This window comes from Ovis aries, chromosome 1 (genome assembly GCF_016772045.2).
Source record: "Ovis aries strain OAR_USU_Benz2616 breed Rambouillet chromosome 1, ARS-UI_Ramb_v3.0, whole genome shotgun sequence".
Taxonomy (NCBI): Eukaryota; Metazoa; Chordata; class Mammalia; order Artiodactyla; family Bovidae; genus Ovis; species Ovis aries.
This window is the reverse complement of record NC_056054.1, coordinates 206869352-206885286: the sequence shown is the minus strand read 5'-3', so window position 1 is coordinate 206885286 and position 15935 is coordinate 206869352. Positions and strand designations below refer to the sequence as shown.

The 15935-nt window shown below is 36.1% G+C and overlaps 2 protein-coding genes across 9 annotated transcripts in view; one reads left to right on the top strand and one right to left on the bottom strand.

Annotated features, from left to right (window-relative positions):
- Positions 1-4368, top strand: part of FXR1 (FMR1 autosomal homolog 1) — a 69802-nt gene extending 65434 nt beyond the window's left edge. For 4 of the 6 annotated variants that reach the window (XM_004003112.5, XM_012098356.4, XM_012098351.4 and 1 more), the window contains 2 exons: positions 2492-2583; positions 3313-4368. In XM_004003112.5, the coding sequence (XP_004003161.1) occupies positions 2492-2583; positions 3313-3483 (263 nt within the window). In that variant the 3' untranslated portion in view covers positions 3484-4368. The remainder of the gene's footprint in view (positions 1-2491; positions 2584-3312) is intronic. The other 2 variants (XM_004003113.5, XM_012098371.4) reach the window with 1 other exon arrangement.
- A 5829-nt stretch (positions 4369-10197) lies between these two features.
- DNAJC19 (DnaJ heat shock protein family (Hsp40) member C19) lies at positions 10198-15869 on the bottom strand. Of its 3 annotated transcripts, none has more exons than XM_060393361.1 (6): positions 14956-14988; positions 14794-14867; positions 13830-13969; positions 12794-12873; positions 12075-12145; positions 10198-10755 (listed from the first exon to the last, which is right to left on the bottom strand). In XM_060393361.1, the coding sequence occupies exons 3-6, from the start codon at positions 13959-13961 to the stop codon at positions 10685-10687; spliced, it is 354 nt and encodes a 117-aa protein (XP_060249344.1). In that variant the 5' UTR covers positions 13962-13969; positions 14794-14867; positions 14956-14988; the 3' UTR covers positions 10198-10684. The 3 variants fall into 3 exon arrangements, with proteins under 3 accessions (XP_060249344.1, XP_060249341.1, XP_011953774.2); XM_012098384.5 differs by lacking the exon at positions 13830-13969 and adding an exon at positions 15733-15869 and having other exon boundaries at positions 10606-10755; positions 14956-15007; XM_060393358.1 differs by lacking the exons at positions 14794-14867; positions 14956-14988 and adding an exon at positions 14580-14787.
- Positions 15870-15935: the final 66 nt, after the last annotated feature.

Below are 15935 nucleotides of genomic sequence, written 5' to 3'. Positions count from 1 at the left end.
ATCTTTGGGATGAAGAGATTGTATTTAGTTTGTGTTTTTGAAGCTGGCATAGCAGTGAATACCAGTTTCTGGCCATACTTTATAAATAAGGAAATTTAAGTTACTAGTATGGGCTTGAGATAGGATAAATTAAAACATAATTTAGTAACTAGGTGGATGGTGGTTCATTACTAAGTCAAAGGACATGAAGGGAATAACATAAAAGGCTTTGATAAAGAAGAGGAAGAGATTTCTTCATGGTATTAATTCAGAACTTGAGTAATTGGAGTTTTAAATAATTTGACAATGATTTGTGTTCTCTACTGCATTTATTCCTGTTTTTACTCTGTTCTTTGGAAGTACTGATTTCCTCTTTAGAACTCATTGCCTTTCTCAGCCTGCCTTCAACACACGCACATACCCACACACCCAGAAGATAGGATAGGTGGAACAAACACATCATTTTCTCCTTTGGCTCTCTCTAGCAGCAGTTCTAGGAAGGAAGTGTCTATCTAAAAGTTAATGTCAGCATTCTCTGAAATAAATAGTTATTTAATTTGTTCTTATTTGCTTAAAATTTCTTGTTGCCTTTAGTATTAAGCAGTGAGTATTTACTATACTTAGCAAAGTGCAACAGTGTACTGGTGTACAACTGATTAATTTTGGATCCCTTAGAGGAAATTCTGGAGTCCAAATTATACCACACAAATTGCTTCATTTTTTTTTCCTATATAAGTGCTTATCTGTTTTGAACTTTTAAGTGGCTTGCATTATGAGGACTATAAACAGACTATTATCTGGCTATAAACAGGTTTTTCTCTGAATCAACTGAGGTTGTTTGTAATTTTACCTCTGTTTGGTGGAGGATGGGCACTGGTTTTTACCTTTCCAGCTAAGTGCCTATTAATTGATAAACTGTATCAAAGTTCTATGTCTGCATAGTGGGCGAACGTTCTAAGAATTACCGTAAGTTCAGATTTAGCAATGTGTGCGCCTGTACATCAAGGTTTCCAGGTAGCGGAGTTCTTCCTGGTGTCACTGAAGGCTGAACCATGGAAACAGAGTGAATTCATTATGGTGCTCTCCAAACTACAGTACTTCCTAGGATGCTTGGGCTTCCATATATGGAGACATAATAAAGAAGTGGGTTTGATCCCTCTCCCCAGTTTTGGAAGCTATTAAATTTATTCATAGATTCATTTACAGTGAATTTAAATGATGATTTATAAAGCTCCAAAGTGAGAATATTGAGTTTCTTACAGAGGGAAACAGTCTAAGACATGAAACATCTTTTAGTGGTGTTTCTAAAGATGTTAATGAGTTCTGAATTAAGTTGTTTTCTTGAGATTTAAAAAGATTCATATAATAATGAATCTTACAAAGGTGTTAGCATTTTAATGCATAACTAGGAGAAATATAAATATAGTCCAGTCTTATATTAAAATGACTTATGTAATTTGAACTTGATGGATTAGTTCTCCCATGTATGTAGTGACTTACATTAAGTTTATCAAAGTTTTAATTCTTACATAATTTACTTGCTCCCATAATTTATACCATATTTTACATAATCAGGGATGTTTCTTCATCAGTTTCTGAGAAAAAAATTCTTTGAAAGGAAGAGACTGATTATTTTGATATTTCTTCAAATCAGTGAATTCTAAGTTGTAAGTCCTTGAAGAGAAAGTTCTGAGGTTTAAAATGAGGCCAGTCCCAGCAGACCAGAGGTAGTTTGTTGCCATTGGGTTGCTGGTAGAGTATTAGTTTTGGTTAGTCTTTTCCCTTCTTTTCCCCAATCCCTACCACCATTGCAAATAGGTCAGTCCCTTGAAAGACTGGCAAAATGTGAAAAGGGGATAGTTACTGAATTAGTAGTGGACATTTTCCACCATGATCATTGTCCACATTTTAAGATGGTGGACAAATCTTTAGTTTGATTGAATTTTTTTATATTACTCAGAACAGTTTCTAGTGTGAAATATTAAAAAAGGAACCATAAAACACACACTTGGAAATCTTACTATGCTTAAAAAAAAAAAAGAACTATTAAATAATACTTGAGTAATATGTTTGATGAAAATTTCATATTGATGCATGCTACACCATGATCTGCACCCAATTTACCCTTTCCCTCCCCCACCCCCCGCCCCCACTGATAAATGCAAACACTGGGCTTAGAATGTGGCATTTCCTATTCTTAGTTGTGGATTTTTATATCAGACTTATCCCACAACTGTAGACTAACCAGAAGCAAATAGCTGGATTCTTGTGAAAGAGGACTTTAATCTAGGCGTCCTCTATATCCAGCTTGAAATATTCTATAGTCAGCACCAAACCACAGGCATATTTTCCAAACTTCATTTTTGGTTGGAGGTGGTACCCATCTTAAGAAAATTTTGAAATTGGGTAACCCCCCCATTAGTCTATTTTAAAAGTAAAATTACTCTTTATCCATAAATAAACTTTAGAAATATTTTTTCAACACCTGTAATTTTTTTCTCATCTTCAACAGTCACAGTTGCAGATTATATTTCTAGAGCTGAGTCTCAGAGCAGACAAAGAAACCTCCCAAGGGAAACTTTGGCTAAAAACAAGAAAGAAATGGTAAGGAGAATTTAACCTGTAGGTTTTGGCTTTTTTGGTTTTGTTTTGTTATGGTTTAGTTTTATTTTTTACTTCTTAACGTGTATGATCACTTGTTTACCCAACTAGACCAGAAATATTTTGGTTAAAGACTACTCTTGATTTTGTTTTTGGCCCCAGGTAACTGAAGATATGCATGCTTGAGCCTGAAATATTTTTCAGTTAGAACTAGAAATAGTATTTATAAAAGATATTGGGCATAGAGACTGTTAACCTTAATTTGGGGAGCAATAGGCTGAATAGACCCTCTTCAAGTGGTGGATAAAGACCTTTGTTTGAATTCTTTGAAATATTTTAAGGGATTTGATACGTAAATTTGAGTTTCCAAAAAAGGTGAGTAAATAGGTGGTTGTTTGCCTTACTTAGGGTATTAACTGTTTATGTCTTTTTGTATGGTGAGTTTTCCAGTGGTTAAAATGAAATTAGGTGCAAGTTTTCAATAAACAGGTACAGATTCTTCCTGTGGCTTATATACTGCTAGCTACTAGAGATAAAGAGTTGAAAGACCCAGAGAGGTGGAATACATTGGGTTTTTTTTTTTTTTTAATTTTAAGAATGTTTTAATTCAGATCATTGTGGTATGTGAAACTAAAATTATTTATTAGCTAATTGATGTTTATGTAGTTATTTTCCTCCTCAGTTATAGATTTTATTTATAAAGAAGTTGAAAAAGTTGTCTCCCTTTGGCAGGCAAAAGATGTGATTGAAGAGCATGGTCCTTCAGAAAAGGCAATAAATGGCCCAACTAGTGCTTCTGGCGATGAAATTTCTAAGCTACAGCGTACTCCAGGAGAAGAAAAGATTAATACCTTAAAAGAAGAAAATACTCAAGATGCAGCAGTCCTGAATGGTGTTTCATAAACTGAAGAAGTTCCTAGTTTACAGTTCTTTACATTACATTTTACAATAGTGCTTGTACAAGCTTGCCAAAGATAGAATATGGATCGCCAGTCTTTCCATCGCACTTTCAGTTCCTCCATTTGGAATTCAGAAAGGGGAGGGATCCTGAAGAAATCATATGTTAAACATACTTTGACACCTACTGTGTTATATATCATCAGATGTGCCTTGAGAATAGTATATGTAACATTAAAAAAAGTTGCTGGCTATAGGAAATGTTATTTTGTTTTCAAAATATGGCAGAGATGGGGGGGAGGTGGGTGGGGTGGGATCCCTAAGCTAATATTCTTTATGAAAGCATTAGCTGCTTTTGTTACATTTTTAATAATATGCAACCACTTCTTCACCTGAGGAAAACTAGAATGAAATGCAGTCTAAGATATTTTGCACTGAATTGTAATTTCTTCATTAGTTTTAGTCTGGAAACTGGTCTGTTTTAATGTGTTTTTAAAATGCTGTATTGTAGAGGAAAATCTGCAGACCACTGGAATACATTTGTTAAACACTCATCTGCAGGGACACTGGGTGTTATTGGCAGTGACTGTTCTACATTGAGGCTTTGTTTGGTTTATTTATTAAAGTGTACAGTATTTAAAAAATCAAACATAGCTTTAGTTAAAACACTAAGCTGAATTAGTCGTGTCCATTCAGACATAACCTGAACTACTGAAAAGATCAATTTCCAGAAGGTTTATTCTGTATAAACTACATGTTAGTCTTCAGTAGAGTATCTTTTCTTTTTCCTCCCTTTTTTCTTTTTCTTTTTTTTTTTTTCTTTTTGGTTTTGATTGTTTGATGTGCAATATGTTTTTGTATGCAGGTAGTAAATAAACTTTTGATCTTCCATTTGCTGATTTTTAACTTTCTACTTTTTAAACCAACTGTTGAAAAGTAGTTGGACCTACCTAAAGGCCTAGAGTAGTATTCTGATTGCTTTTTAAGATGCATTTATACTTGTCCATAAATAGTATTAAAATATTAGTTGGTCATTTTGTAATGAATCCTCTGAAGTCTTAGTACTTAAAAATTTAGTATGTTAGAATAGAATGGTTTAGGGAATTGGTCTCAGAGATTTGATATTAGGAAAGTCTTTGTAACAAAATTCTAGTCATAGGCAACTTTTGGAAGGCATTCGGGTAAAATCCAGAATTTTACTTTTGCCTTTGAGTCTTCGTTATTTTTATAAAGTATAATGAACAGTTTTTAAATAAGGAATGTCACTGATTTTTGGTTTTCAAGGTAATAATTTTAAAGGTTCTCATATTAATGATTGGATTTTTTGTAAATATTTTGTCCAGATGGCATAATGTTAGGACTATACAAACTTTTACACAAAGTAAAAGTTTGCAAGCTGATAATAATTGTGAATTTGTGGGAGGGTTTTGCTCCACAATATTATATAAAGACTACTGAGCAAGAAGAGGGAGCCCTTTTTGTTCACTTGGGATCTGAGAAGTATTTTTATGTGCATAACTTGTGTTAATTTATGTGCATAAAAAAAAACTTCAGTGATTTTACAGCTGAAGGATAATTCAGGGCGTAGCTAAAAATATTTGCTAGGTCAGTGTATATAAACCTTAGCCCTCAAATTTATTACTGGTGAGGTTAAGCTGTGATAATATCAAATACTTTTTCCTAAAACCCTAATAATGGAAAATTTTAAAGTAAGGTGTAGTGTTAACAGTGCAGTCTTTGGACTTTAAAAACCACATTTTTGGCTTTATTATTATTCTCTTTAATAGTAGAATTATAAATTAACTATAAGGTATGGGAATTTTCAGTAATCTCCAAATTGGTAAATATGGCAAAAAGAAAATGATTTTTCATTTTCTTCCAGGTAGTAGAATATATTCATGAAAATCCTCCTTGTTCTGTAAAGACTGGTTCAATGAGAAAGGAAGAAACACAAAATCATTTTAAAAGTGGGGTTAGCCCAAGGAGTTTTTAGAACTGACAGCCATATTCTAGGATATAAATATTAAGATTTCATTTTTTACAAATGACTAATCCCAATATCCTTTAAGAATACATACTATAGCTTCATGATAGGCTTTTTTTAAATAGCATATGCTCAGATTTAGAAGTGAAAAGCCCAGTCCCCAAAGGTAACTATTCTTTATAGAGGTAGCCTTCCAAATTTTGAGAGAGGTGCATCTTTTTTGGCTATTAGTTACATAAAATGTTGCTATGGGAGAACTTGCCAGCTGCCATGACCTCATCCCATCCCCCTCCAATTCTAAAGGTTCTCTGCAGGTTAAATACTGTTTTAGCATATATATACAAAATTATATATGATATCTGAACTAAAATACAAATTAAGAGGTGAGATTACATGGGGGTAAAAATGATCATTTCCTGAAACTTGGGATGCCTTAGGCCTAAAACTGTTCTGCAAAATGGTATTGGAATCTGTTGACAGGTCAGTCATTGTTGGTAAAATTATAGTAGGGATACATAAAACTCTAAAGTAGTTACTATATTTTGATGTGAAGGTGAGAGAAAGAATATCAAAGTAGTGAGTTCAAACCACTGAGACACTGCTTAGGACAAGGCTGAGGGAGATTGCTTAAGTAAATACTCTTTAAAAAGCAAGTATAGATATATACAGGTAAGCAAAAAAAATTAAACAGGGAAACACTAAAGCTGGTGTTTTACTCTCTTTTTCTGGTCAGCCATTCTTTCATGGCTAGGATCCATCACCTTGGAAGTATTTTTGTAGCTACTGCTTGCTCTAAGTTTGGTGTTTAACCTGAGAATGGTCTGCAGAGTTGGTATGTTAATTTAATATTGCTGTAAACAGATTGATTTGAGGTTGAAACCAAATAGTATTCTTATAGGCTGTGTCTATAGTGAGCTTAGTTAACTAAAGACAGGTGGATGGAAAATTAGTTATATAATGCAGTAAATCCTACATCAGATGATTGATGGTTATTGGAAACGAGTAAAGGAAAATTCCTTGTTTTCTAAGTTTCCAGGAACTTTGATTTGAACTGGATCTATGCGTTTAGCAATATTCCAGAAGGTAGCAAGTAAAGTGTTCATTGTAAAGTCTCATTCAGTCTTCCTATCTTTGCTATTTACAGTTTGGATCCCTTGTACCCTTTATAAGGATATCTGATATAGTGAATTTGCTGACCCCTTATTTTTAAGTTTTAGTTTATTAAGGATGCTTGAATGTGTAATAGTCATTATAACCCATGATTAACCTATGATAACATTTGGGTTTAATTTCAGAGGACTGTTGGAATAAAACAATAACTGCAGTCTGCTATAGTAAAACTTTTTGCAAGTGGTGGTAATTTGAAACTGTATTCAGCTGCTAGTTGAAAATTTTGGTTATGCTGAAACATAGGAAATTGCCAAGAGCTGATCTCTTCTAACCCACAAAAGTGACAGTTTCTTATGGTTCAGCCTAATAATAATACATTTTAAGGTATAATCATTTACTCTGGACATTCAAGCAGTGAATCTTTTCTGAGTCTAATCATCCAGAAAACCCCTAATTACTGGATGAGGGAGGTGCATACTCTGTAAGGGAGATAGAATTTTGTAAAAAACGGTGTATCAGTGGATCAGTTTAGATTCAGATTCATCTGTATCTTCTATATTAATGTTTCAGGTACTGAAGTACAGAATTGGGAGTGACTATCTTAGTTGTACTACCCTTTCCTATATTCTGTTTTATTCAACTAGCTCCTATAAGGGCCTTTCTAATATAACTTGGTTCTAGTCATATGTCAGATACTGTGTGACACTTAACTATAGTCCTATGTACTCTAAAAGAGTATGCTGAATTAAAATGTGTTTGGTTTTATATATGTATCCCAGGCATTTCCAGCTATGTTGTATACAATCTAAAAATAAAGGGCAAAATTATTTTTTACCAATATTCTTAATGTCAAAGCTCCACTATTAAGTATACTAGTTAGCAGTTTCTCAAGTTTGTGTTTTAATGAGTGGTATTTTACGGGGGGTGGAGAGTGAAATTACAGGGGTATTTTCTGGATGTTTTGGTATTTTGTACCTTATTTTACTTGGATTGTCAAATGTAGCTACTCATTTTCTAGGTTAGAGACAATTTTCATTATAAAAATTATTCCATAGTTTTTCTAGATGAACTAATTTATGCTTCATTGTTGCCTGGAGCTCGTACTGCAACCTCTTTGAGCTTCATTTTTCACCTTGCTGTTTTCAGGCTGTAAAGAAAGTCACGTAAACACTTCACTTGAAATTCCATTAACTAAAACACCACTAAGGCCACAGCAAGTGTTAACATTTTCAAGATTATATCTTAACACTGGACTATGTGACCTTGTCATCGGGTCGAGAATAATAGGTTAACATTGGAGAGAAGCTCTTCCTATATCCTGTTGCTAAGGCAACAGCTGACTCTAAGCAGATACACAGCACTGAACAACAGTGCCAACAACAAATAGCAGAGCTTAAGGTTATTTAAGTTTCCCGGTACTGAAGGTTCTCTCAGTCCAGGATTCTTTAACTAAAAACATATTCTAGCATTTTAATTTTAACCTCAGATTTATAGATTTTTTTTTTTTTTCTATCATGTTCTATCCTTTGAAGTTTTGGAGCCAGTTGCTTAATTTTCTTTGGAATTAATATGTTTGGGGGGAATCATTTATGCTGAGTAAAATATGACTGCAAGACACACTTCTGAAGTGCAAAAAAACTGTTAACAGGTTGTTATCAACAGAAAGATTCCTTATAAATTCTCATTGAAACAGTTAAACTCAGTATTTTAGCCTAAAGTGTTTAAACTTGTTTATCTCTTAAATGAAGGCATTCTGTCTGGATTAATTTAAATGACTTCTGATACAAGGTCTTTAGGACATAAAATTTCTAGTGTGCTGAGTATTATAAAGTTTTATAATGTGTAGTAGTCCAACATGTTTAGGTTTTTACCCTTGTGTTAAGTTGGTAGTTTCTTCCACTTCTCATTTTACATCTAGTTGCCTTTTACCCTTCTTGTTGTAATTTAGAGAAGAAATTAAGAACTGCAGAGAAAACTGTAAAACCAAACATCACAATATATAGATACAGTCTTGTGTTCCCATGTATTTTCCCACAGGTTATCAATTCTTGAAAGGTTTTGGTCTGCATGACTTGTATTAAATGCTTCCATAGGAATTCCCATCATTTGTAAAACACTTGAAAGCAAGAGAATTCGTTTAAAACTCTGATGGGTTGGAACAGATTTAACTTCAAGACCACCCGTTATAGCCTACCTTCATCACCAGCAAAGCAGGTTTATAAAGCTTATGAAGCATTTAGGACTCATCTTAATACAACCTAGAGGCCCAGTGAAGGCAAAAGGAAAGGGGCTCAGTAGGAAAACTAAACCTCGGGTATGCTAGTTCTAAATATTATGGCTGTAAATAGGCATCTTTTAATGACTAATACATAGAGAATCAAATTATAAGTGAACATAGTAAACTGGAGAACATATTCTGGGCTTGTAGTTTCGGTAGCTGTGCAACTCAGCATAGTTTCTCATTTTTCCTTCCACAAAGTGTGAAAAAATCGTCACAATTTGTCATCCCCCCACCCCCCTCCCCCGCCAGCTGTCAACAGATAAGGAAGCGGAGCTCTAAGCATATAGATTCCTTGCTCAAAGCTGCCTGGCTATTGATAGCAGAAGGTTTTACTTGAAACCTGTATCTCCTATTCCCTAGTACTATATTCAACCATAATCTTCCTCCCTTTTAAGTGTCTACATCTGAAAGGAGCAACCGATAAAAGGTCCCAAGGTGTAAGGGTAATGACAAGTACCAGACCACCAAGGAAAACATCCCTGGGTTATCGTATATGTGAAAGTTACCACAGTGTAGAGGTTAACAGCGTAGATCTTTGGGTTTGCAAAAGATCAGCTTTCTTGACCCAGCATGTTGCTTTGGGCAAATTTCTTAACCTCGCTGAACCTGTAAAATGTACATGAATAGTAACTACTGCGGAGATAGAGGGGAAATGCTTAGCACAGTGCTAGCACATCATAGTCAATAAATGGTAACAATACACAAGTATTTTGTAAAAATTATCATGACCTAGAGCCCTGGAATTCATGACTTTTTTACCCATGAAAAATGGTAAGTCTAATAGCTTTCAATGAAATAATAGATTCTTAAAAGTTAAGCCTAGAGAAAAACTGGTCATTGTGAAAGAAAAATGTGCTGTTGTGCTCCTTAGTATTATTTTAAAGTGGATTCCATTGTCTTAATACCTCTCTTAAAACAGGTATGCTATTTTTGCATTAAACACTCAAGTATACCTACCATATGAACTTTTCCTTTTTAAACTTAATGCGTGATTGCCTTTGGGCATATTTTCTGTATTTGAAAAATTTGCTTTTTAGTTGATATTAAACTCTTGTTCATAAGCAATTTTTGATTAGTCCCGAAGATTGAAATAAAAGGCTAGTAATCTCATTATTAGCAGATTTCTTATTTTCAAGTTCATACCTCCAAAATCACCTGTGATTTCCCAGTAGGCTGTGAAAATGAGTCACCTGGTATCTACAAAGTAGTGCTCTGCCTACTGTGTTTTAACAAATGTTTAACTTGATTATGTAAATAACCAATTAATTTATAAATAGTCTCTTTAAGGGGCTACCTAAATAAAATGCACATACTTCATTAAAAACAAAACATGTTCTCTCAAATCTTTTATCATGCTGTTACAGTTTTTAATGTATGAAATCTGAAACAATTCAGATTTATCACTGACAGAGGTAAATACATCAATTTCTTGGGTTAAAGTTGTGGCTGAACTCACTTTAAAATTCAGGGTTCTAAGTGACTAGGGAGTCCTCCGTACCTTGAAGAGCCTTCCTTCCCAGTGAGATGAGTCCCTACTAAACCTGTGCTAATATCATATTTATCACATTTTAATTATCAGTCTTCCATTGGATTGGGGATTCCTTTAGGGCAGAGACTGTTCACTTTGTCTTGAAATAGGTACCAAATTATTTGTCAAATGAGTAGTGAACAACACTAACCTATGATCTGATTTAAAATCCTCAAACATTTATACCAAGGCTTTGATTTAGCTTGTGCTAAATAACTTCTAAAATTTGTAGGTTTGAGGCATTTTATTATAAAAAACTGGTACGCATAAGAGAATAAGAACTTGAAGTCATAATACATTCACTTCATTTTTTAGCTTGACCTTCTAGTAAATCTTTAGCTTCATTGATTTTGGCTGCTATATAAGGAGATCCTCCTATAGAAAGAAAGAAAAAGAATAGTTATTATATTGGATTTTCCAATTTCTGCCTGGTGAAAAGCTATTACCTTGTTTCAAGAACTCCCGTTTAAGATGAAATGAGCAGAAATGAAGTTTTGATTTTTTAAAAAAAATAGCTGACACTGGAACTGGATGACTAAAAACACAGTTAATATATTTGATCAATGGGAAATGATGAGATTTATACACACACACAATGGCACCTTTTGAAAAAGCTTAAACAAATGAGATTTTAAAAAATACTCATGTGACTTTGAAATAGTGTAAGTTACCTTTTTCATAAATGAACACTTATTTATTGTACTGTGTTATTATAAAATCAGAAATTGTCAGAGGGGTCTGAGCTTTGTTGGAAGACCTCAGTCTAGTTCCTTTTCCAGTTATCAACAGTCCCTTCGTGGTATCACCTACAGTTGCTTTCCTACTAAACTGGAGCTGTGATTTGAGTGAGTCTTATAAGTGTGGCCCCAAATTATCAAGCAGTCAGTCAGCTTAGTTAAGATGCAAATATATGGGTTCCATCCTAGACCTAAGGAATCAGAAGTTCTCTGGTGTGTGCTTAGTCACTCAGTCATGTCTGACTCTCTGATACCATGGACTGTAGCCCTCTTCATGGGGATACAGGCAAGAATACAGTTAATACCAGCTAAGTTTTGTAGAAGATGTTATGCAGTCAAATACCAAATATTTACCACGCCATTGAAGCCAAAACTCTTAATGAGAGACCTCTCACATGAAAGTAAAAGGACTTAAACACTGATTCATGGATTTTGTGGTCTATATTTTGATATTCCATTTGATCTTTCAACAGAGCCTAGGCTGCTTAGAAGTGCATCAGAAACTAATAAATATATCCTATCTCTAACTAGGTAACCACTAGTTTAAAAAGTCTAAATGGATTCGGGGGGGGGGGCGGGGGGGGAGTTTTTGTTTCATTAACTGAAATTCAACATTTTCCTTAAGAATGTAGACACCCTTCACGCCCCACCCCAAAAAGTAATTAGCAGTATTTAAGATACATCACAACTGCTGGCCTGAAAACATGGTTAATGCTTATCACTACTTCCAAATGACAGTAGTTACTAGATCTGCTTATTAGTCTATAAGTAAATTTTCCACTCAGTATTTATTCTTTTAAGATACCAAAACAGCAAGTAGACCCAGCTTGGGAGACAATGCTCACAAACAAATCGAAGCATTTTCCTTACAACAACCAAGATTTAGCTATAAAATTATCCCATTAATAACAATTAGTCACCCCAACAAAAAGTGTTAACAACTCTAATGATACATACCCTTGTCTGGGTGATTTAAAAGCATAATTCGTCGATGAGCGTCTCTTATTTTGGCTTTATTGGCAGTAGGGCTAATTTTAAAAAGGAAAAGGTATTGGTTTACTTCAGACTAGTTCTGGATCACATTAAAAAACTATAAAGGTAAGTTGAAAATTGTGAAACTGGAGTAAGTCAATAAAACTATGAAAAGCTACTTAGGAGCCTCTTTATCACAAGGAAGATGACTATTCTGAATCACAGAACTAAACAAGAGCTTAGAAAAAAAAGGTATTCTCAAAAATTGAGTTGAACTTGAAACTATATTACAACAATCCTGTTATTGGAAAGCATCTTTAAGTATCTGGAAATGAAAGAATTTTCACCACAAAATTTGTCACTCAATTATAGAGAACAACAATGAGTACTGATGATCTGTTGAAAACCCTACCTCCAGTGAGTTAAAACGTAGTTCTGTGTCAGTGGGCCTTCTCTTTGGACTTTTGTAGGGAATGTGAAGGTTTAAAAAAATGTATGTAATAGATGGGAGTCCCTGGCAGTCCAGTGTTAACTCCCTGCTTCCACTGCAGGGAGTATGGGTTTGATCCCTAGTTGGGAAACTTAAGATCCCACATGCCACACAGTGTGGCCAAAAATGAACTACTAATAAAAGGTCTCTCTTACAGTTGCTTACAGCTCTAAATTTGAAAGAAAAATATTAAAAATGTAAGAAATTATTTTACCTTACACCTAGTATTAATGCCGCTTCCCGTTTTGTCATTTTGGGTTCAAACCCACCTCTGTAATAGCCACCACTGAAGGCCTGAAAGAGGAAATGCATTTGTAGGAAAAGATTATCAAAATGAAAGTTGTTAAAAAATGTCTATAAATGTTCACAGAACCAGCAGAAAACTTTAAAGAGTAATTCCTATGGTATTTTAGCTTATAAGTAGCAACAGGTATTTTAATGATCATTAAATATCCATTTCCAACCTCCCACTGCACCAGACAACCTAAACTGTCAAAGATAAGACAAAATAACAGTGCCGCAAAGCCAGTTCTGGGGGTGAAGGGAAGATTATTCCAAGCTCAGTTCAGTTGCTGAGTCATGTCTGACTGTGACCCCATGAATCACAGCACACCAGGCCTCCCTGTCCATCACCAACTCCCAGAGTTCACCCAAACTCCTGTCCATAGAGTCAGTGATACCATTCAGCCATCTCATCCCCTGTTGTCCCCTTCTCCTCCTGCCAGTAATCCCTCCCAGCATCAGTCTTTTCCAGTGAGTCAACTCTTTGCATGAGGTGGCCAAAGTATTGGAGTTTGAGCTTCACCATCAGTCCTTCCAATGAACACCCAGGACTGATTTTTAGGATGGACTGGTTGGATCTCCTTGCAGTCCAAGGGATTCTCAAGAGTCTTCTCCAACACCACAGTTCAAAAGCAATTCTTCGGTGCTCAGCTTTCTTCACAGTCCAACTCTCACATCCATACGTGGAAAAACCAACCATAGCCTTGACTAGATGGACCGTTGTTGGCAAAGTAATGTCTCTGCTTTTTAATATGCTAAGTTGGTCATAACTTTTCTTCAAAGGAGTAAGCGTCTTAATTTCATGGCTGCAGTCACCATCTGCAATGATTTTGGAGCCCCCCAAAATAAAGTCAGCCACTATTTCCACTGTTCCCCCATCTATTTGCCATGAAGTGATGGGACTGGATGCCATGATCTTAGTTTTGTGAATGTTGAGCTTTAAACCAACTTTTTCACTCTCCTCTCACTTTCATCAAGAGGCTTAGTTCCTCTTCACTTTCTGCCATAAGGGTGGTGTCATCTGCATATCTGAGGTTATTGATATTTCTCCCGGCAATCTTGATTCCAGCTTGTGCTTCTTCCAGCCCAGCGTCTCTCATGATGTACTCTGCATAGAAGTTAAATAAGCAGGGTGACAATATACAGCCTTGATGTACTCCTTTTCCTATTGGAACCAGTCTGTTGTTCCACATCCAGTTCTAACTGTTGCTTCCTGACCTGCATATAGGTATTCCAAGCTAGCCATGTTCAAGTAAAAACTTGATCTCAGACTATGACTAAATGTTTTAGAACAAGTGCTTTATAGGATCTGGAGATCTTTTGAGCAAGTTGCTCAAGGATATTTTGAGGTTCAAGGCAAACAAGACTAAAGATAGTACTAAGAAAATCAGGCTACTAGGTCCATTGACCTCCATGTGTCAGAAATCCTATTGGTAAAGCCTACCATTACCCATTATGTAACTCAATCACAGCAATAAAAGGCAATTCTCTACAGACTGTCAAAATCATATTCACTCTGAATTTTGACCGCAGAGGGTATTATCACATTCAGTCATACCCCAGAGCCCAATTAACTGCTGTGTTATCCAAGTAAGCTGTTATGGAGTGCCACGGCCACACAGTAACCATGGGTCACTTCAGATCCCTAGATCCTTCTGTTTGTGATCAGAGCAGATGATGCTGAAGGTAATCACATATGAACAATAAAGTGACATTACCTTTCATGATACTAGAACTGTTAACATCTCTTCCCCAAATTCATCATATGTAACATTTGATTCTTTAGAGTAGCCCCATTACAAAGCTCAGAACTTCTAAACCTTTCCTGTAGGAAGCAAGAGAAGGGGTCTAAAGCAATCAGAATGCCACGGATGTCTGGCTCTAGGCTTCATACACAGCAAAGAATTAGCAAAAGTGCTAAATAAGTCTTACAGATTTTGGTAGACTTTGAAAAACTTGTTTTACTTGAGGCTCCATATGCTTCATGGCTTGCAAGGCATAACGACCTAAACACAAAAGCAACAAAATAATTAAAATAATTTAAAAGTCCTCAACGTCTCCTACTTCAATTCTATCCCCAAACCATAAACAAACCTGCAAATCCTGCAGCAGCAATGGTCAGTCCAACTGCTACCACTGTACTGGCCTGGTAAAGGGAAGCAGAGTAAGTATTTATTTCTTTCATTCTCCCCCTACCCTTATCATGCCCATTCTTGCATTTCAACTCACTACAAGTTTTATTTCAACGGGAGAAACAACTTTGAGGATGAAAATACTGCGCCCAAGGATCCTGCAAATTTTACATCCAATGCGTTGTAAAGGTATGGGGCTTTCACTACGGGAGGAAACAAAGCAAGTCGATTTACTTATTTACTTTTACAACAATGGATGATTTCCTGCCCCTTGAAAGTGAAGTCACATTTAAATTCAATCGAGAGGAGTGGAAATAAAGTTTCTGCCAGAGAACTTTACAGAGGGTTCCTGTAAATTCTGATTCAACGTTAAACGTGAGCTTAACAAAGATTAACCTTCCATAGCGCCTTCGGCCAAATATGTATAGGAATCGAGAAGTGTGTCAGCAAGAAAAAAGGGGGAAGACAGTGCAATGTAGATAAGACTGCGAGGAGATGGAGGGGAACGGCAGGTATAATCAAATGCGTTCCCATTTATCTCCGAGCCCTAGGGACTGCAGGCACAAAGGCCCGAGAGCCGTGAGCCAACAGCTTTGTGTCCTAGAGAGGGCGACTCCCCCAGGCGCTACACCCCCAGCTCAGAGTCGCATTAGGGAGACATCGGCTCCTCTACCAGGCCTTGAGCAGAGGTTGAGAACTGGGCCTGAGATCGCCCAAGAGGCCGGAAGGCCAAACTCACCATGGCACCTGCTCGGTTCCCGTGCCTCCACCAGGAGCGTGGTTCATCCCAGCCCACCAAGTTTATGCCTCTCTCACGAAGCGATTCGGCCACCACCAGCACTTACAAACCACCTAGGCAAGGGCGCCCCAGGAAATACGGCAGTGGCGGCCGTAAACTAGGTCGGAAAACTGTCGTAAAAGTGGGCCAGCGGACGGGAAGGA

Excerpts from the sequence above, each read along its gene's own strand:
- DNAJC19 (XM_060393358.1), bottom strand. Across the intron at positions 12,874-13,829 it reads AACTAAGCCTCTTGATGAAA|GCCTTCAGTGGTGGCTATTA; the intron begins GTGAGAGGAGAG and ends TTCCTCTTTCAG. Across the intron at positions 12,146-12,793 it reads GCATTAATACTAGGTGTAAG|CCCTACTGCCAATAAAGCCA; the intron begins GTAAAATAATTT and ends TTTTAAAATTAG.